The 21,898-nt window shown below is 40.9% G+C and overlaps 1 protein-coding gene across 1 annotated transcript in view; it reads left to right on the plus strand.

Moving 5' to 3' along the window:
* LOC126191540 (protein madd-4-like) overlaps positions 1-21,898 on the plus strand; it is a 502,815-nt gene that overhangs the window by 432,513 nt on the left and 48,404 nt on the right. Inside the window, exons 17-19 of the mRNA XM_049932445.1 lie at positions 4,163-4,368; positions 13,579-13,743; positions 20,907-21,027. Of these exons, the coding sequence (XP_049788402.1) occupies positions 4,163-4,368; positions 13,579-13,743; positions 20,907-21,027 (492 nt within the window). The remainder of the gene's footprint in view (positions 1-4,162; positions 4,369-13,578; positions 13,744-20,906; positions 21,028-21,898) is intronic.

Below are 21,898 nucleotides of genomic sequence, written 5' to 3' on the forward strand. Positions count from 1 at the left end.
GAAATCCGATGCATCCACCATCAACAAAAGGGGCTTCCGGGGATCGAATGGTGTAAGGCAAGTATTGGAAAGCAATGCCGATTTCAACTGGCGAAAGACGCGTTCGCATTCCATCGTCCAGACGAACGGAACACCTTTACAGCATAAGCGATGAAGCGGAGCTGAAATGGATGAGGCATGGGGAACATATTTGTTATAGTAATTCATTTTTCCCAGCACACTCTGTAGCTGCTTCAAATTCTGCGGCAAAGGCAAATCTTGTATGGCACGGAGGTGCTCCGGACTGGGATGTATGCCTTGGGCATTGAGTACATGTTCCAGATAGGGTAAGTTACGAGCAAAAAACACACATTTGTCCTTCCACAAGCGAAGACCATTTTGTCACAAGACCTGAAATAATGTTCTGAGATTGGCTAAATGTTCTTCTTCCGTCTTTCCGGAGATCACAATATCGTCCAGATAGTTTGCTGAGGTAGGAACCGATGCACAAACAGTTTGTAGATATTGCTGAAACAATGCAGGGGCGGATGCACACCCGAATGGCAGTCGTTTGAATCGATACAAACCAAGATGCGTGTTAACCACCAAAACTCGCTGGGATTCTTCGTCCACCGGTATTTGCAAGTACGCATCTGCTAGGTCCAACTTTGAAAAATATTTACCCGGGCACAGTTTGTCAAAAAGATCTTCCGGGCGGGGTAAAGGAAAAGTTGCAGTCACCAGTTGTGGATTCACTGTTGCCTTGAAGTCCACACAAAGTCTCAATTTTCCGGAAGGTTTTGGCAAAATTACTATGGGTGATGCCCAGAGAGAAGCCTGCACACGTTCAATTACACCTTGTGATTCCAAATCGTGTAATGTTTTCGCGACCGCATCACGCAATGCGTGGGGAACATTGCGCGCTCTGAAAAATTTCGGTTGCGCGTTTACTTTCAGTTCCAAATGTGCTTTATAGTTCTTAGCGCAACCGAGGCCCGGTGCAAAAATGTCTGCAAATTCGTTACATAGACGAGAAACACTGTCTGAAGGCACAGTCTGGTTCACTGATAGGACCTGATTTACTATAGACAAGTTAAACAACTGAAATAAATCGAAACCAAACAAGTTCACTGCAGAAGAAGAACGAAGGACGTAAAATGACACAAGTTTTGTTTGTCCCTTGTATGTTGCAAGAAGGCTGCACTGTCCTAACACAGGGAGCTCGTGACCTGAATAGGTAGTTAACTTAACAGTTGCGGCACGCAACGGAGATGTGCCCAGCAGTTTGTAAGTGCCTTGATGGATCAGTGAAACTGCAGCCCCGGTATCGAGCTGGAATGGTATCACTTTGCCGTTAATGTCCAAGTCCACAAAAAGTTTATTGTCCCGCTGACGACATGAGCGACTGTCTCGTGCAACGTGAACTGACACTGGTACAAAATCACTTGCGACTTGACGGGAGTTCCGGCGATGGCGACGCACACTATTTGTGGGACGAACACAGTCACTGTTAGAGAGAGTGGCACTGGGCAGAGTGGAATGAACTACATGAATTTGCATGGGCAAAGTTTCGCGAGCCTGAGTATCCGTGGTTCGATTCCAATTCCGGCGCGAAGCAAAGGGCCTGGAGGAATGGTTTTGAGTGTCCAATCTGAGCTTTTTCTGGCAAACACTTTGAACATGTCCTTTTTTATTACAGAAAAAGCAAATAGCTTGGCGTGATGGGCAATTCTCACACGGATGTCTAGTAGCACACTGCGGGCATGATTTTAGCACTGCATTTGCCTGCCGGCGCGGTACACGTGGCTGAGAGCCTGTCGGCAGCGGCCCGGCAAGGCGCGAGGACTGTTTACTGTTCCGTGCAGCTCGCCGGGCGGACCTGTTAACCTGACACACGGGTGGCGAAGTTTCAAATGATTCCTGAGCAAAGTCAAGTGTGTCCTGCCGATCCAATATGTCCATCACTTGTTGAAGGGAGGGATTGACTAGTTTCAAAATCTGTTCCCGTATACGAACATTAGAAACGTTCTGTGCAATTGCATCATGCACCATAGTATCTGAATAAGGGAGTCCACATTGACACTCAAAAGCACAATCCCTAGTAAGGCCTTGCAAGGTTGCAACCCACTCGTGATTAGTCTGACCTGCCGTATGTTTTGTACGAAAGAAGGTATACCGTTTCGCAACTACATTGACTGATTCTTTGAAATATGCATCTAATGCAGACAAAATTTCTTCGTAGGACAGAGTTGCTACGTCGCATTGGGGAAATAATTTGACTATCACACGGTACGTGTGCACCCCTACGGAGGACAATAAAAAAGGCTGCCGCTCGTTACCTTGAATTCTGTAGGCGGCGAGATGGAATCCAAATTTGCGTGACCACTCCGTCCAGCTTTCCAGTGCAGCATCAAAAGGACAAAAAGTTGGTGCAGCTGCGTGTTGTGGCTGCGTTAGTGGTGGAGCGACGGCTGCCACATCGTTTTGCATTGCACGTTGACCCTGGACGAGCTGTCCAAGGGCATCCAGTAAGGCCTGCGTCTGCTGATTCTGTAAGCGATAAAATTTGGACAATACATCTGGAGATGGTGGCGAAGCCATTACACAATTAAATCAGGGCAGTATAGTTACGAACGCGGTGTTGCCTCGTCGCCAATGTTGTGGGTTGGCTGGAGAGCCAACACCGGTTTACTAGAGGAAGCCGAAAGGCACGCGTTTTAGCTCACGCAGGCTGGCGTGAGGTCTGGAACAGGTCAAGGAAATTAGACTTTAGCAAAAAACGGATGTAGCTGGTGGAATACTTAACTTTAATCCATAAATGGTGAACATCGCTCTTGATGGTACATTATTCATAATCTCAATAGTAACTGGTAATGGCGCCTTGCTAGGTCGTAGCAAGTGACGTAGCTGAAGGCTATGCTAACTATCGTCTCGGCAACTGAGAGCGTATTTTGTCAGTGAACCATCGCTAGCAAAGTCGGTTGTACAAGTGTGGTGTCTGGCAGTGACACCACATGTACCCCTTTCTCTGAATCTCTCCAGTCCTTTTCCTTCACCCCTCTTCCTTCCCCTTCAACTCTTCTACCAGAAGAAGGAGCCACTGGCTCCAAAAGCTTGTAAAAGTTCAATCCGTTTGTGTGTGTGTGTGTGTGTGTGTGTGTGTGTGTGTGTGTGTGTGTGTGTGTCTTCCTCATGGACTGCATGAAAGGGCTGGTGCAGTCTGCGGGAGGCTGCATGATATTTTGGGTATGTTTTGAATAATGTGATTCTGCATTAAACTATAGAATTTCCTATAACTGATTTAGTTATTCATTTCATATGTTGGACGAAGGCATACCACATCCAAATGGGCCATGCCTAAAGAAGCACTGTGCTGTACAGATTAACTTTGAGTTGAGAACAGTATTACTTGTCTTTTACATTTGCGTGAAAATAGGTCCATAAAAAAAAGGAACCTTGAACCCTAATTTGTTGATTTAATGCTACCTTGGGTCAGAATCATTAGATCAACCAGCTACACAACCACCTTTCATCCTCCTTACTAAAACTATAGCTGCATGGATGAAAAATCTACAAGAGCAGCCACACATTTGGACTGGTCTGCAAAGTTCCAAATATGAACTGCTAAAGAATATGACTGGAACTAGCTAAAGCAATTTGAGAAATGTTAGAGATAGAATCCATACAGTTTTTTCTATCTCCACAATTTGTGGCTGGTATCCGTATGCAACCTGTGTCTGGGTGCAGGAAGTAAGTGACATGCAGTATTTATTCATATTCACCTAGAGAGTACTGACTAAATTTTGCAGATCATTTCAATACTTTAGTACTATTAAGAATACCCATTGGTGAACTGCAGTGCTAAAGGCTTCAGTGTAGGTCTCAGACTTAGCTTTTCCATGGTTCCCTAAATTGATTATAGATGAATGTGTGAAAGGTTCCTCTGAAGAGAATATTGCTGATTTCCATCCCTATTCACACTCCGTCTCCAATGACCTTATTCTCAATGGGAGATTAAACCCCAGTCTTTCTTTATAACTTTCATTTCTCTTACTTAACTGCATATACTCCTCCTTCTGCACTGTCAGAGCACTTTTATCGAAGTTCTACTATTTTGTACGAGACATTACCACACACAGTTTTCAATAAAAACATTAATAATTTCTGATATTTTATTTTACAGGTCCCAGACATGCTGTAATATTCCCAGGAGATGATCGAAGCCATGAAACACAGCCAGAAGAGAAACAAGGAAGAAAAACGACAGTTCGACCAACCACTACAGTGGCAACGTCTCCACCATCACCTAATCGTGAGGAGGAGGTAAATGTGAAAAATGTGGACAACTGGCAACTGTTCAACAATATTCAAATGTCAGACCAAAAGCAGGTACAACTAACAACATGATACTCATATTGCCAAAGCTATTTGCATATCAGTTTTTATGCTTTGAGCCAGAGAACACTAACTCAAATAGGGCCAACTTCTGAACAAGTGGTAATCTGAAAAACAGACCACTGGGCTAAATTTCCATTCAGTATATAGACACACATACGCACACACGCACAAGCACACATGCACACACACACACACACACACACACACACACACACACACATCATCTCTCATTAGCACATGCAATTACAAGTCTGTATAAGATATCATTCTCAACTAACAGCAAACTGAGGCATGATATGTTACCATAAATTATTTAAAGCCAAGTGAGAGTCCAGCTCCAATGTCACTGCATATTCAGTTTTTATTTAGACTTAAATCAGTCCAGAGAGGTAGCAAGTTGCATATTCAGCTCTCTGTGTGTGCTTTTTTAGTTAAGTCTTATGTTTGTAGTACTAGGATGGATAGGATATGTGCTTGCTGTGAGTGGATGCAGGAGGAACTAGCCACAGTTCACAAACAGCTGAATATGCTTTTGGCCACACTCAGCCATCTTTAGGCTTTTGTCTCTAGGCGTAGCAGTGACAGAGGATCCTCAGGTGTTCCTTGTTTCAACTGTTGGTGGTCTGTTGCTGAGACACTGTGCACTGTACCTGGCATGGTGGATCCACCCTCATTGCTGGGTGAGTGGTGGGTGGTAATGCATTTGCATCACTCAATGCGGAGAGGCAATGTACAGGCTGTCTGTCTAGCCTCGTGCATTCACCCTGTGAGTGAACAGGTGGTCACTCCTTCAGCAGGGTCCAAGGAGACACGTGGGGGGAAGGGTTTGTTAGCTACTGGGAGCTCCAATGTTATGCATGTGCACTCAGTGTGGATGCCAGGGAGCCTCATCAGAGATGTGGAGGAGACTGTGCCTGCAACTATTGAGCATGTAGGGTGCTAGGGTGCAGTTATCTGCAAGTTGTGGCTCATTTCAGTATCAGTGGTGTCTATCACTTGTGTTCTGAGGCTATCCTCAGTTCATGAAATGGTGAAAACCACTGCCCCCACACACAGGATGCAATTAGAACTCACAATTTGCAGCATTGTTCCCAGAATTGATCAGGGTTCTTTGGTGTGGAGCTGTGTGGAAGGTCTCAACCAAAGGCCTCGTTGATTCTGTGACAGTCTTGGCTGCAGATTTCTGTACCTTCATTATGGGATAGAGAATTGTAGATTGTAGGGCTCTCTTTTATAGGTCAGGGGTGCATTACACTAAGGAAGCAGCTACTCAGGTAGCAGAGTGCTTGTGCAAAGCACAAATTGTTGAGATATTCATAAACCAAGTTCCTGGATATGCTGACCTCCAGGAAATATGTTGCACTCAAATTTGTCTCGGAACCAAGGGCTGGCTGAAACTTGAAATAGAAAGCTCTGAAATATTTCACGAGGCATGGAACATATTTCAAGAAGATGTTTATATGCCAAGTTTAGATGCCATAGGAGGCAGAGTGTTCATTGTAGCCGACAAAAATATTTTGTCTATCAAGGTTGAAATTGAGTCTGACTAAAGTTACCTGGACATGAGTAGCAGGTCTAGGTGAACTCAAGTTGATTATCAAATGTTTTTTATCAGCCACCTGTTTCTGCAGTGATGGTCTTAGAATCAATCAAAGGAAGTAACACAGAAATACTCAGATTGTTAACACTGAATTTAACTTGTGGGAAAATATTTTCTGAAAAAATTAAGATTCACTGACGTAACAAGTCATGGGGTACCTCTTAGTATTGTGTTGGATCTAGTCCATTGTAGCGCAGCAACTCAGTGTGGCATGGACTCCACTAGTCGTTGGAAGTCCCCTGCAGAAATACTGAGCCATGCTGCCTCTATAGCCACCCATAGCTGCGAAAGTGTTGCTGGTGCAGGATTTTGTGCCTGAACTGTCCCTCCCTGTGATTGTGTCCCATAAATGTTAGATGGGATTCATGTCAAATGATCTGGGTGGCCTCATGAGTTGCTTGAACTGTCCAGAATGTTTTTCAAAGCAATTGTGATCAATATGACAATGCACATTGTCATCCATAAAAATTCCATCGTTGTTTGGGAACAGAAGTCTGTGAATTGCTGAAAATGGTCTCCAAGCAGCCGAACATAACTATTCCCAGTCAGTGATTGGTTCAGTTGGACCAGAGGACCCAGTCCATACCATGTAAACATGGCCCACACTTTTATGGAGGCACTACCAGCTTACACTGTGCCTTGTTGATAACTCGGGTCCATTGCTTTGTGGGGTCTGTGCCACACTCAAAACCTACCATCCACTCTTCCCAACTGAAACTGGGGTGTCATCTGACCAACCCACAGTTTTGCAGCCAATATGGTCACAAGCCCAGGAGAGACACTGCAGGTGATGTTGTGCTATTAGCAAAGGCACTCGTATTGCTGCCATAGCCCTTTAAGACCAAATTTCACCACAGTGTGTTAACAGATAAGTTCATCATGCATCCTACATTGATTTCTGTGGTTGTTTCAATCAGTGTTGCTTGCCTGATAGCACTGACAACTCTATACAAACACCGCTGCTCTCGGTTCTTGAATGAAGGCCATAAGGCACTGAATTGTCCATGGTGAGAGGTAATGCCTGAAATCTGATATTCTCAGCACGTCTTTGACACTTTGGATCTCTGAATATTGAATTACTTAATGATTCCCAAGATGTAATGTTCCATGCATCTTGCTGCAATTACCATTCCACATCCAGAGTCCGTTAATTCCTGTCATGTGGTCATAATCACACTGAAAACCTTTTCACGTGAATCACCTGAGTACAAATGACAGCTCCCACAATTCACTGCCCGTTTGTACCTTGTGTACATGATACCGTATTTACTCGAATCTAAGCCGCACTTTTTTTCCAGTTTTTGTAATCCAAAAAGCCGCCTGCGGCTTAGAATCGAGTGCAAAGCAAGTGGAAGTTCTGAAAAATGTTGGTAGGTGCCGCCACAACTAACTTCTGCCGTCGAATATATGTAGCGCTACAGAGGCATGGCGCCAAAACCTCCGCGTCAGTAAATAAATTAAAAAAAAAAAAAAAAAAGGGGGGTGGAAGACGAGTTTTTTTTTTCTCCGCCCCGAGTTTCGACCACTGCACTTTCATACATTATCCAACAAAGTAAATACAAATTCCGTATTGTTCATCTTTGAATGTAGCAGAATGTCGATGTACTACGAAAATCCGACATGCAAGACTGTTTGGGATGTTTGTCAATATGGCCAACTCTACTTTCTGAATTTTTTTCCTACCTGTGAGAAGAGATGGTTGCTAATAGGAACCTGATGAAATGTGAATCACATGCAGTATTCTCTTCACCATAAGAATAATACGAATATCAACATTTTGTCATGTATTCTTTCGTGTTTGCTGCTATCTCATTTAAATCCTGCCTGCCTAATAAACTACGAAACTAGAGTGAGACAACAGCAAACGCGGAAGAATATGCGTATCGTGTCATGTTTATATTCGTATTATTCTTATGCCTAATACTGATACTGTCAGAAATGAAGCATGGCAACTGACTAGATTTTTAATTCTAAGATGACTAATTTCTGTGCAGAATTTGATGCACTAAAGAAGCGGCCGCAAAGATTTTCAAACGGAGAAACATTTTCGCCTAACTCTCGTTCAGAACATGTTCTATCATACGCAGTCTATTATTTGGTTCTTGTTGATCATTATCAAAGAAAGCAACAGTGTAAGTAACAACAAATAGCAGTCTCTTGCCACTGTTTTGCTAATGAGACGATTACTCTCTTTTTTTTTTTTTAATTGTAAGCGGCGGTAGCGCGCACAAAACAAAGCCATGCCGCAAGCGGCGACAGGCCGTAAACACGCACTGTCAGAATGCGACAAACAATGTGTGACACAGTACAGTAATGCATTTTCAGCTTAGAGTGACGCAAACACCTATAACAAAGAAAACAGCACTTATCAGATCAAAGCAAAATAAGCAATCGATTCAAACCAGACGAAGCATGTGAAAAAGGAAGGGTACCCGTATAAATACGGACGGAGCGCCTGACGCGTAGCAACGGCTACCTGGTAAAGCTTAACTGCTAAGCTTACGACTCGAACCAAACTACTGTAGCTGTATCGTCATTCATTCGACCTAAATTGTCTCTCGTATTACAATGTTTCGATATTACTTTGTTTCGATTTGGAGGTGTGGCCTAAAACTCTCCCCTTGAATTTCGAGTCTCAAATTTCCGGTGCAGCTTAGATTCGGGAATTTTTTTTTCCTTTATTTCGAGTCTCATTTTTCAGGTGCGGCTTAGATTCGAGTGCGGCTTAGATTCGAGTAAATATGGTACTACTGCTACACTGTGTGATCAAAAGTATCCAGACACCCCTAAAAACATATTTTTTCATATTAGGTGTATTGTGCTGCCACATACTGCCAGGTACTCCATATCAGCAACCTCAGTAGTCATTAGACATTGTGAGAGAGCAGAATGGTGGCTCTGCAGAATTCAGACTTAAAACATGGTCAGGAGATTGAGTGTCACTTTTGTCATACATATGTAAGTGAGATTTCTACACAAAAGCGTACAGGCCAACCTCGTCAGTTGACTGACAGGACCGCCGCCGGCTGAAGAGGGCCGTAATGTGTAGTAGGCAGACATCTATTATGCAGACCATCACACAGGAGTTCCAAACTGCGTCAGGATCCACTGCAAGTATTATGACAGGCGGGAGGTGAGAAAACTTGGATTTCATGTTTGAGCAGCTGCTCATAAGCCGCACATCACGCCGGTAAATGCGAAACGATGCCTCCCTTGGTGTAAAGAGCGTAAACATTGGACGATTGAACAGTGGAAAAACGTTGTGTGGAGTGATGAATCATGGTACACAATGTGGCAACCCAATGGCAGGGTATAGGTGTGGCAAGTGTCTGGTGAACTTCATCTGCCAGCGTGTGTAGTGCCAACAGTAACATTCGGAGGTGGTGCTGTTATGGTGTGGTTGTGTTTTTTATGGGGGGGGATTGCACCCCTTGTTGTATTGTGTGGCACTATCACAGTGTAGGCCTACATTGATGTTTTAAACACCTTCTTGCAATTCAATCGAGCACTTGTTCATAATGCACGGCCTGTGACAGAGTGGTTACACGACAATAACATCCCAGTAATGGACTGGCCTGCACAGAGTCCTGACCTGAATCCTAAAGACCACCTTTGGGATGTTTGGGAATCTCGACTTCATGCTATGCCTCACCCACTGACATTGATACCTCTCTTCAGTGCAGCGCTCCGTGAAGAATGGGCTGCCATTCCCCAAGAAACCTTCCAGCACCTTATTCAATGTATGCCTGCGATAGTGGAAGCTGTCAACAAGGCTAGGGGTGGGCCAACACCATATTGAATTCCAGCATTATCAATGGTGGGCGCCACGAACTTGTAAGTCATTTTCAGCAAGGTGTCCGGATACTTTTAATCACATAGTGTATCTGCTTATGTGCATATTGCCATCCCATGACTTTGTCATATTGCTATCCCATGACTTTTGTCACCTCAGCATTTCCTTTAGTGAGGTCCACCCATAAAAATAGAGATGAACAAATACTCTAATTACAGGCCACAAAAAGGGGCTGTAGAAACAATTTGTGGTAGTTCTCTGTAGTAGCTGCTTCAGGGTTTGCATAAATATATAAGTAAAATATGAATCATCATACCACATAAAAAATAATTGTCAAAGCCATGCTTTGCCGGTTTTAGGGTCAGGATTATAAAATGGTGATTACAATGTTAAATCTTTTGGGAATAGGGGTTTGGGATTTGACGAAAAGAGAAGTAATCATAGGAATTGGTACAGGTTGTGATAAGAAGAAGTGAAAAAATGCTCTCGGTATTTTGTCACTGGAGCTACATGGCGTACATATGAACCCCTATCTTCCAATGCATTACTTTTCTGTGCTCTGTCTCTGTCTTCCAATAAAAAATGGTATAGAGAGAGAAAAAACTCAGTCTTAGCATGGGTCCATATAGAGAACTTATTTAATGTTGGTGGGACTAAACTAGTGAAATTCCTGGAACCTCTGAACTAATTTTTGCAGTAAAGTTTCACATGGCCCTTTTGTAAATCTTGCTTCACCCTGCAGTGTATCTCAGTCGTACCAGCCACTTCCCTCAGTACACATCAAATCAACAAACCAAAAGTAGAACTTACACTTTGACAGTCACCATTCTTTTACAAGAACACTCTTTTTCACACAGTCTTGACATTCGTGGTAAACATATGAGCTCAGTTGCTGGCTCCTTAATGGAATGCTCTACAACTCTCAACCCTGACTTTACTGCCTATGATTATCTTGCCAACCTAATTCACAAACAGATTTTGCAGCCCACCTTATCTAACTGTCAACTGTTCATTCCTTTCAAAAATAACAAAGAAGTTCCATTATCTAGTAATATTTTGATCCGGAACACGGTAGCCAACTTCTTTGGTAGGGCTATGATTTTCTTAAATCATGCCAATGTGAGGTCCGTGCTACCTTGTATTTTCCCTGCACCATGCAAAACAGCTGTTTGTCCCTCACTTCGCCCTTTTGGCTCTACAACCAATCAAACCCTGTGATTCTTCTGAATCCATTTCCTTGCCATTGTGGTCCTTATTCTATAAGCAACATCACTGTAAGACTTGTCCTGTGCACCTTCCTACTACTACCTGTACCAGCCTTTACTGGCAAGACCTACTCCAACTAAGAGAAGGCAACCTATAAAAGTATCATGATCTCACAATCACCGTCCAGCACTTTTTTTTTTTTTTAATTGGTATGACAAGAGCAAAGCTGTCACTACAGATGAATGGACATATACTCGTGTATAGGGTATATGAGACAATAAGCAGTAACCTGTTGTAAGACACATGCTGCCTGGTGTTCCCCTCATGATACTAGTATCACAGAACTTGGGAACATGGTCAGTGACATATGCTTGATTATGACTACCCATCTGACCTCATTCTACACTAATTCATCTGTTGTTCTTCTACTTTCTTCTTTTAACTTTCTTTCCTTTGCTTAACTTTATTTTCTTTATTTTTTCCTCCCCCTATAAAACTCTTCCTGCACTTAGTTTTCCTCTCTTTTTTTACATCTTTAAGACATTTCATCACTTATGTCTCTCATCTCTTAAATGTTTTCTTTCCTCCTTGCAATTTCTGATTCCTCAGGTTAACAAATATTGTCCATTGCCAACAATATTTTTCCCTGCCATGTCATCTGGCATATGTCCCTCAACCTAGATACAAGGTGACTTTCCCTCTGACTTTTCATTTATACTCACCTTGTAAGGTGAAATTACTTGTGCTTTGGCACTCGACTCAGAGACAACCAGTTTGATTTCTGGTGTTGGAACAATTTTCATTTCTAGTACAGGGTGTACCAAAAAGAATCATCTGTTTAAAAAAAATCATAACTACTGTGTTATTTAAGATAACTGTGTGAACAACATACTGTTGGAAAGAGCGAACTCTTGAGTTTTACATGGTTTCTGCTAGGTAGCAGCAGTGTGCACCTACTTCAGTTCTAGTAACATTGGTTTCGGGACAACAGAAAGCATTTTGTGTTCTACATTTTGTGCAGTGCAGGTCAGCAATAGCTGTTCAACGTGACTTTTGTACTAGGTATGCTGATGATCCTCCTACAGCAAAGAGCATTAGACAGTGGTATGAACAATTCTGAGAAATAGTTGGTTTGAGTAAAGGCAAATGGCTAGACCGTCTCTGAGAGTCTGACACAGACATCAAACGCATACTGCATTGACATATGTCGTGTATCTGAAGGGAGCCATATTGAACACCTATGAAAAAGTATGAAAAAAAAACTTTGAGTTTCCTGTTCATCAGAAAACAAAATTCATTGTATATGTTTATTAGTTTCAGAAATATAGACATGCCAAATCGGATGATTCTTTTTGATACACCCTGTATTTGGCTGGAAAGGAAAGAAGAGGACTGATTTCCAAACTTTGAGCTTTTAAATTCCAAACCTGTACACATTGTCTGTTGGACTAATGGCATGTGACATTGTTGACACTGATGCCACTGTTGATGCTAATTTGCCCATTGGCCATTGGAAATGAAAGTTAAGTTCAGTAGCCTCCTTGGTCCCGTTTAAGAGGTGTAGGCGATGAGCTGGCAATCCTCCTCTTCATACAACACAGCCACACTAAACCATACTCACATCCATTACTGTCACATACCCTTAACAGATACATCTGAGACACAGTTCCCACAATTAATGAAGGAAAGGTGCCATTGTGCATGGAAGTAGGGAAACCTTTACTATGAGGTGGCTGAATCTGCCTCTTGAGGTCCCCCAGCCAGACATACCATACAACTTTATTTACTTTTCTTGTATCCTTAAATGCCCCTTTTTTCCAAGTCTTTCCTCCCTTATGCATGGAGGAGGAGCTTTTGGTTCTAAAAGGTATCTCAACTTCTTTCCATCTACTGTGAATTTGCAAGATAATTTTCTCCACCCACATTTCAAATATTTCCATATTAAGAACCTTTTTCCTAGGTGCTAAATGATGTAGGACGTATCAGTCCTCTATTGTATATCAGTCCCATAAGAAAATAGGTAAAAAGTATGTGTGGTTCAATAAGCAATCAGTTTTGACTATGAACAACAGAGTAATTGGGCAAAATTAAAGCTTGCTTAGATTCTGTAACTGACTTACAAGTTGGCTTTTTTAAATGCCAACAGTATTGCTTCAGCAACAGCTGCTGTTATTAACTGACAGTTGAGCCCATTACTGTCTGTACAACTTGATGTTACACTTTTAGGATAAGTGACTCTGGCAGAGCTGTAGTGTAATGCAAAATGCTTCGCTGCTGTGATTTGTGTTGTAACTGCTTCTTTTGATCTGTAGTAATATTGGCATTTCCTTGTTAGATTATTTGTAATATTGGTTAATAATATAGTATGGTGGTGGACAGTAAAAGTCTGTATCTCTTGTTACTAGATAAATAATACAGCCCTTCAGTAGAATCTTTTAATTCACCCTTTAACTGTGTATTTTTGATTAAATTCAGACCATGTTTGTTTCTTCTAGTAGCTATGTATTTTTCATTAATTCATATCATGTTTGATTCTTCTAGTAGCTATGGCAGGCTGTTGCTGTCTATATTATGTATAATTATGTTTTATTCTTGTGGTCAGGAAGAATTTAGAGCAACTACTGTATTGCGTGGTGGTGACTCAGTAACACTATCCGCTGTTTCTTCTACTCAAATGCCAGACACTTTTGAGGGAACAGTTCCTCATTTAAGTTCCGGAAGTGCACGTCCTATGCCACACTTCCAGCATCTACTTTCTAATTTACAGGTGAGACACTAAAATTTTACTAGGATAATGTTTTGTACCTTTTTTCATGATAGATAAACACTTTTCATCTTTATTATAACCACAAGAGATATTAATTTTGTGAAGCTAAAATGATAATGCTGAACACTTGCTCTAAAATTTTGAGGGAAAAATGGTAACACAGCATGTACAGAAACACAGCTTTAATAATAAAGCTTTATAAAAAGTTGTAGAACCAGAAAAAACACAGAGTTAGTAGTCACTGAAGTAGTTTTTAAACATTAGCATTCCACATAATATGATGTCAGAGTTCAAAGGTACACTAAGAATACTGTACTGGGTCATCAATTCCACTTATAGAAGAACTTTCACAGATACTGCGGGAGATAAGTGCAAAGGAATGAAAACAGACACAATTTGAGCAAGATTATTCAAGAAAAACAAAGCAAAAGCATAATTCAATATTTATTCAATCATAATAAGGAATAAAACAAGACTGTAATTTTACTGATTTGTGAAGTTGAATGAATTCTGGTATGATATTACAAATTCAATACTGTCTGAAGGAAGAAATAGTAAAGAAAGAAATTTATTATATGTTGTTAACACACAATTTCAAATGTGTAACTGGGAGATTAATCACTGTGTTCCTTATAGTATTTTATGATTCAAACATATCATAGAACTGACATCCTGCAGCAAAATAATCCCACATTTTCATATGTGAACAGCTCTTTCCCTTGTGCAGTAATTATATAATGTCGGTCATAACAGGTAAGCCTGAGAGGCCTAATTATTTTGCTTCAGCCTACCTGAGAGTTTGAATTTTTAGGAAGTCCTAGCTTTATCCATGTACATTTGTGTCTTAGCAACTTCATGGACTGCATCTCCACAGGGATATTTCTGCAGAATATCTTTATGAGTCCTTCAGTAATTAGAGTGATCAGATAGAGCAATGGAGTTTGTAATCTGGTTGCTCAAGAAAGTTAAGTCCTCTGCAGGTCACAGTGATGTTACTCACTGATTGCCTTGTACTTAAATCTTCTGTGATGTTATCTACATCAGTAACTGCACTGGTTTTGTTTTTGACTGTGTTTGTGAAAAATTTATTATAATGATTCCCTTCTTGTAAAGAATTAAAAGTTATTTGACTTTCAGTCATTATGTTTGTTCTTTGGATTTAGCACAAAAGTAAACTGTGTGGTGAGATGCTCCAAGAAGAATCTAAAGCATTTAAATATTTTATAGTATGGTACTTCCTTCTGTGAACAACAACTAGCCTCACATGAAACAATGTTTACTTGATTTATTCAGCCTTTACTACATTTGTTAAAATAAAAATTGCTTTAAAACACTGCACTTTGCATGTCACTACACCCACAAAAAAATAAATGCTAAGATTTGTTCATGTAACTTTAACATTTGAGGTTCAGTTGATAAATATGTCACTTTGTTTCTGGCTGAATTGTCTTCTTAAAACATATAAAAAGGCGACTATTTGCATTATGATGAAGTACCCTTGGCACTTATTCAACTCCAGCACTCACAGCCTCCTATACAGCCACAAGGCAAAAAGTTTCTTCACATTCCATTTCTTCCTTTGCTGCACCTCACTTGGAATGAGTCTTGCATGAAAAAAGTTAATTTTACCACCTTCATTAAGCAGTGTATAATGATGATGTAGTTTTTTTTAAAATAAGGAAGCATAAAATAGAGTATAGACAATATATACTTCAAAGCAAATAGTGTCCTGTGGCTTTTTTGTTTGAAATCACATGTATGACGAGTCCAAGTGACATGGTGCACAAATTCATCTAGCCCCAGGTCTCTTACTTTCAATTTTGGATTTTCTTTGAGAAAGGAATGTCTCCCCCTTCCCCCCACTTATGGCACACCAAAGCCTCTCCCAAAGGAGTGTTCTCAGGCCATCCCATCTGGACTGCTGAAATGGTTTTCTGTAAAAGCAGATCAGCAGCCATGACAGCTGCGAGCTCGCTTGCTGTTAAAGGAAAATACAACACCATCTACTGTAAGGCATCATCCAGTGTAAAAATGAGATCATCCTGTTTATTGAGCTCCAGACTGGATGCTGTTGGTAACATTATAGTGCATATGCAGTAGTGTGCTGTGTGGTGCATTATCAATGTCATAGCAATAATTACTGAGAAAGAGTACCAAGCTCTGCTAATGGAGAGCTGTCCTATCCAGTAGCTTGGAATGAGGGGGAATAATGAAGTCAGTGGCTTGTAGTTGATGATGAGTTGGAACTTTGCTCCATACAGAAAAACATGAAATTTTTTAATCCCTTAAATGACACCCAGCACATCTTTTCAACCTGTGAACATTTAGTTACTTTGCACTGCTGAAAGTGTCTTCAGTGCATAAGCGATGGGCTGCTTGGTGCTAGCTGGTTTCTGATGCAATAGGCCCACACCAGTATCCCATGTGGTGACATTAAAGGAAGACATCAGAGCAATTTAGAGGAGTGCTGCTAGGTTTGTTATGGGTAAGTTTGATTAGCCAGCAAGTATTATGGACAAGCTTTGTAAACTCAAATGGGAATCCCTGCAGTTACGACAACATTCTTTTTGTGAGGTACTGTTCAGGAAATTTAGAGAATCAGCATTTGAGGCAGACTGGAGAATGATTCTACTGCCACCAACATAGATTTTGCATAAGGATTACAAAGATATGATGAGGCAAATCAGGGCTCATACAGAGATTATAGATAGTCATTTTTCCCTCACTATATTTGGTAGTGGAACAGGGAAGGAAGTGTTCAGTAGTGGTACATGATACCATCTGCCTTACACCATATGCTGGCTCGCAACATCTGTGTGTATATGTAGATTTACTGGGATGCATTGGTGGCCATGGTTGTCAGCTTACCTGGCATAAAAGAGGCCAAATATGAAATGGGGCACAACCACTGCTTGAGGGACTGAAAAGCTTATTGATAGTGCATGGACCACACAAATTTGATGCCCTTTTGAGGAAGTCACTTAAGATGGCAGGTGTGTGTGGACTGGGAAATGAACTCAGCATAATAAGAAATCTTGCCCAAAAAGGTCTGGAGCTCTTTCAAGTTCTTGGGCACCAGCGTATTGATGATGGTTTTGACATGCTCATCTGTAGGGGTGAGGCCATCTTTGCTAAGCACATGTTCCAAAAAATGCACCTGTGGTGCAAACAAATTATGTTTTTCCAATTTTAAATGAAGGCTATTCACCAGAAGCACTTGGGAAACTGCCTGCAGAGTTCCCTCTCATGTGGAGCCCAGGTGTCATCAAAGTAGTTTACACGACAGGGAGTGTCCTTAATCAAATGCTTCAAATATCTCTGATAAATTCCAGAGGCAGATTAATCTCAAATGCCAAAGGGGGTGTTGAGCACTAAGAAATGATGAGAAGTGGTGTCAAATCGAAACTGAATGTATGCTTCGCTCAAGTTGACGCATGAAAAATACTGGCCCCTGACAATTTCACCATCACCTTCAGATGTGGAAATGAGCCCATGACACACTGCATGTTTAACTGTCTGTTTAAAATTGCCACAAAGCACAAGTTGCCAACTGGCTTCTGAATCACCACCAGAGGGGTGGCCCACTGACTATACAAAATAGGAGAAATGATGCCAAGTTTCTGTCAACAATGCAAATCAGCATTGAAATTAGGCTGGTGTGACAAAATTTATGTATCGCTGATGGCTTATAGGAGACGTAGGCCTCAAAATCTTCAGTCTGCCCCAAGGTATTCTCAAACACCTGATCGTATGACTGTATTAAAGAGTCCAAATCTTGAAGGCAACCAATTGGTACGCTAAGTGGACCTTGTGAACTATCTGGAATCCAGAAATCTGTCAATAGTGAATTTGCCACTAATAACGTAAGTTGCCTTTCCACAGCCTTATAACATTCTGAGACATAGAATAAGCTTCTTGTTATAAAATACTTGTTGATATAATGGCTGTTACAGTGCACGGTAGCCAAAGAGTCTGTATGTGTCTAAGTTAATTAGGCTGACCATTGCCTCCGGGTCTACCTGTAACTCAGTTGGTTGCCCACCCATCACCAATGTTAGCAGAATTTGCTAGGGCATCAGAGACAGTCTTCACACCATGGAAAACACTGGGGCCTCTGATAACCAGGCAGCATGCCAACTGTCACAAACTGATGCCAAATTGTCTGTTTCTCAGCATATTCTACACGACATCTAGAGGCAGTCCTGTCTGATATGCGCCAAATGATGAGTAGGGTAGCACTGCCTTTGTGCCCTTTGAGTGGAAACAGATGCGGAAGGACAGTGATGCTGAAAACCTGAATAACATCGTTCACATGACTCTTCGATTTATTTGTACCTTCTGAGCTCGCCACAGGCAAAGACTGGCAGCACTGTTGACATTATTGCATTAAAACTGTCAACAGCATCAGCATCGCCACATGGCAGCTGAGCAGATGGCAAGGTCACCTAGCCAACCACATGGCCCACCAGGGGTTGTTTACTGCACATATCTACCTTCACCAGTTGCCAGAAAGTACATCCTTTGATGATGCCATAAGTTCAAGTGAATTGTCAATCTGGGCAACTTTAGCTAAAAAAGTGTCGGACAAGGCCAAAGTCCTAGAAGGGGCCTCAGAGTCAGATGCTATGGAAACGATTATGTTCCTAATGAGTGAGTCTGCATACAAGCACATAAGGCACACCAAAACTAACACTTGCATGAGAGATCTTGTGGGCAGTGATCCAAGGCACATACAATCTGGGGCACTTCCAGTACTGGTTGAACTGCAGTCATGACCACATGGGTTTGATGCCCCAAGTACTGAGTGAGCAACTGACAGAGGCCCTCAGGGTTAAGTTTCTCACGTTCAATAGAGGGCTTCAAATTTTGTATAATTTTGTACAATTCCACACTGCTGGACAGTAACAAGGAGGCTTTACCAGCTGGACTGATGACACGCCTCACCAGCACAAGTAACTCTTCAACCTTTCCGTAGATGTATCACAAGCGGCATCAGAGTCAGCAGGGGAGAAGGCTTCACGACAGATGCCCAGCCCACCACCAGCACTGTATGAGAGCAGATCAGTTCTGCATTCTGTTTGAGCAGCTTTTGCATCTGCTCCTGCTGCAGTTGTCATTGCTTTTGGAGGCACAACTGTTTCACCAGTATTGCAAAAATGTTGGGTCCATGGTGACCACAAATTAACATTAAACAAAAAAAATTAAACATTGCACACATAAGAATGTCCTCTGTTGCCAGTTTTCTACCTCCACAGGTGTGACAATGCTGTGGAAATCATCCTATTGGCACAAATGTCACTACTCCCACAGTGTGTGTGCCACACAGAAGTTGCGGAATTTAACCTATGGAGAGGAAAAAACTCGATGTACAGATCAGTCTACTGGCAAGCAGAGAGTCTGAATGCTGTGTAGAGACTGGAATGGAGAGAAGCACAAAATGCAACAAGTGCAAATGAACAAAACAAGTACTGTGTGGAACCAAGAACACGGCAAATGTGAAAGCCAGGTCCGTGTTAATCGATTTCAGTGTAAGAACTGACTGACCCGGCCCATTTCCACTGGCAAGTAAACAACTGGGTAGTGGTTCTGCCCATACTATGCTCTGTGTGTCTGTCTATTATAGCAATGCACCCCACTCTTGTCTCGAGGTCCACACCAGCTCATGTGCAGCCACATGTATGCCTGTTGGAGGGGATACCAAAACTAGCTTTAAACAAGCATATAAATTATTTCGTAATTGAAATTTCATTAGTAGTTTTTGTTCTGCAGAAAATACTTTTCTTTTGTAATGAAAAAACATGGTAAGTTTTGTAGTTTATTAGTTATTTTGAACCTACGTAATAGAAAGTCTTACACAAACAGCTAAAACAAATTCCCTTGACATCTGAATAATGATATATGGAGGATTATTTACCAAGGCATTCTTACTTATTTTGACTCCAGAAAATTTCTTGATAAACTTTTATCGACTAAAAGCATGTTCCTCACTTCATTGTGTGCTTAAGAGCTGATGGGTGTTGTTTCTTTCCTTTGCTTCATCTCTATGTTGGTCTGAAAGCTTTCATTTTGGCACTTTGGCAGTACCTACTCTAAATCTTTCAATTAGTTCTTTTTTCTTATGTTATGATTAGAAATATATTATCTGTCACTGTTTGATGTAGACATAGTTGGTGTGTAACCGAGTGTGACTAGCATTTGTCTGTTCTCATTCTTTCAATGTTGGATAGAAATTTCCTTGCCTTATAAAGAGAAACACCTGTATAGACAAATATTTTCTGCACTGCTACTATCACTTGTCATGCTGTATGCTTAAAAATCTCACTTCATGTTTGTATCTTCTGTTATAAACAATGTTTTTACCTTGGCTGAAGTAAACAGACAAGATTTGGTTTTATGTATGTCAATTAATTCAGTTACTCTTGTAATTTATGGATTTAGCAAATTATTTACAATTTACCACATTTACTAGAAGACAAGAACCACAAAATGCAAATCAGATGTTCGTCCTAACTGATCAACTAAGGGAGCAATGAAACTAGAAGACACATAAAGAAAAATGAAATGAGCATATGCTCCACCTTGCAAGGATTGTGACTTCAAATTCACAGTTGTTGGAATAATGCAGGATTGCTACATACAGCGCATACAGCCTCCGGTATATTGTGTGTGCCTACAATAACATTCTCTGTTAAAATGGCTTGTACAGAGGCTGCAATGATTCCATCCTAAATTAATAAATATCCTGACAGGTGGCATCTGCACCTTCCCATTTACTTCTGCATTATGGCTGGTTAATAGATTTCTTATACAGTCATCACTTTCCAATTGAAATAATTTGTTTTTTTCTGATAATACCATTCTACATTAAAAACCTAGTAATCTTGGGTACGAAGTTCATTTTCATTACCTGTTACAAAAGTTGAGGTAGTATCACTGTTCAACATCCTGCACCATCCCAAATTTTTTTCTGTATTACTCTGTTTAGCAGATATTATTTTAGTATTCTTATTTTGTTTTGACCTGATTAAGTTAATTTTCACTTCATTTTATGACAGTTTACAATATTGTGTTTTAATACTTATTTTGCCTGTCAAGAATTTCTGATGCTATGTCTTTGTGAACTTGCACAATAACAAAGAGCACAGACACTTTGGCTATTTCAGACCTTCAGCAACTCAAGAGGACATCGCACTGTCAGTGATTCAATACCCATTGTGAAATATGGCAAACCAGATGAAGACATGTACGAAGATGAATTTGGTCCAGCAGTTGTCTTAGGAAGAGGTAAAAACAATCATTTCCACATTTGTAGTATTTATTATTTTTAATGCGTACTAGAGGATAAAAAAAACAAATCAAATTAATCTTTTGGAAAAAATAATGAATAGTACTGGCTCAAAATTTACATAAAACCACAAAGGTAGAATAGAGCAAGTCAATAAATTTAAATACCATCGACAAACTACTGTATGTGGCAGAATGGACTAGAAATGTTTGAAATGGATGTAGAAGTTATTAAAATGGAAAAAGTTTGATTTTACAAAAAATATCTACAACAAGAAATACATATTTGGAAAAAAACAAAACTAAAATGCTATTGGCCTATCACTGAATTAACTTTAATCAACAGAAACTCCAGGTATGAATATCAACAATGTAGGAAAAAATAGATTACTACTTACCATAAAGATGACACATTAAATTGCAGACAGGCACAATTAAAAGACACTTGCACAAAGCTTTTGGCCACAGATTCATTAGAAAAAGAGAAACACACACCATTCATACACACAAGCAAGTACACCTCACACACATATGACCACCAACTTTGGCAGAAAAAGGAGGCGAGTGGGAAAATATGGGCAAGTGCATTGGCGGAGGGTGGCAAACAAAGAGGGTGGGAGTTGAGAGTGGGGAGGAGGTGATAGGACAGAGGGGGTGGAAACTGTTGGATGGAGGGTGTGGTGATAGTATGTTATCATTGATTGAAACCTGGATAATTATAAGTGTGGAGAATGCATTGTAAAGATACCTCTCACCTGTGCAGTTCAGAAAAGCTGGTGGTGGGGGAGAGGATCCAGATGGCTCAGGTAGTGAAGCAGCCACTGAAATCAAGCATTTTATGTTCAGCTGTGTGTTGTGCCACAATGTGGTC

Source organism: Schistocerca cancellata, chromosome 6 (genome assembly GCF_023864275.1).
Source record: "Schistocerca cancellata isolate TAMUIC-IGC-003103 chromosome 6, iqSchCanc2.1, whole genome shotgun sequence".
In the NCBI taxonomy this organism is placed as follows: Eukaryota; Metazoa; Arthropoda; class Insecta; order Orthoptera; family Acrididae; genus Schistocerca; species Schistocerca cancellata.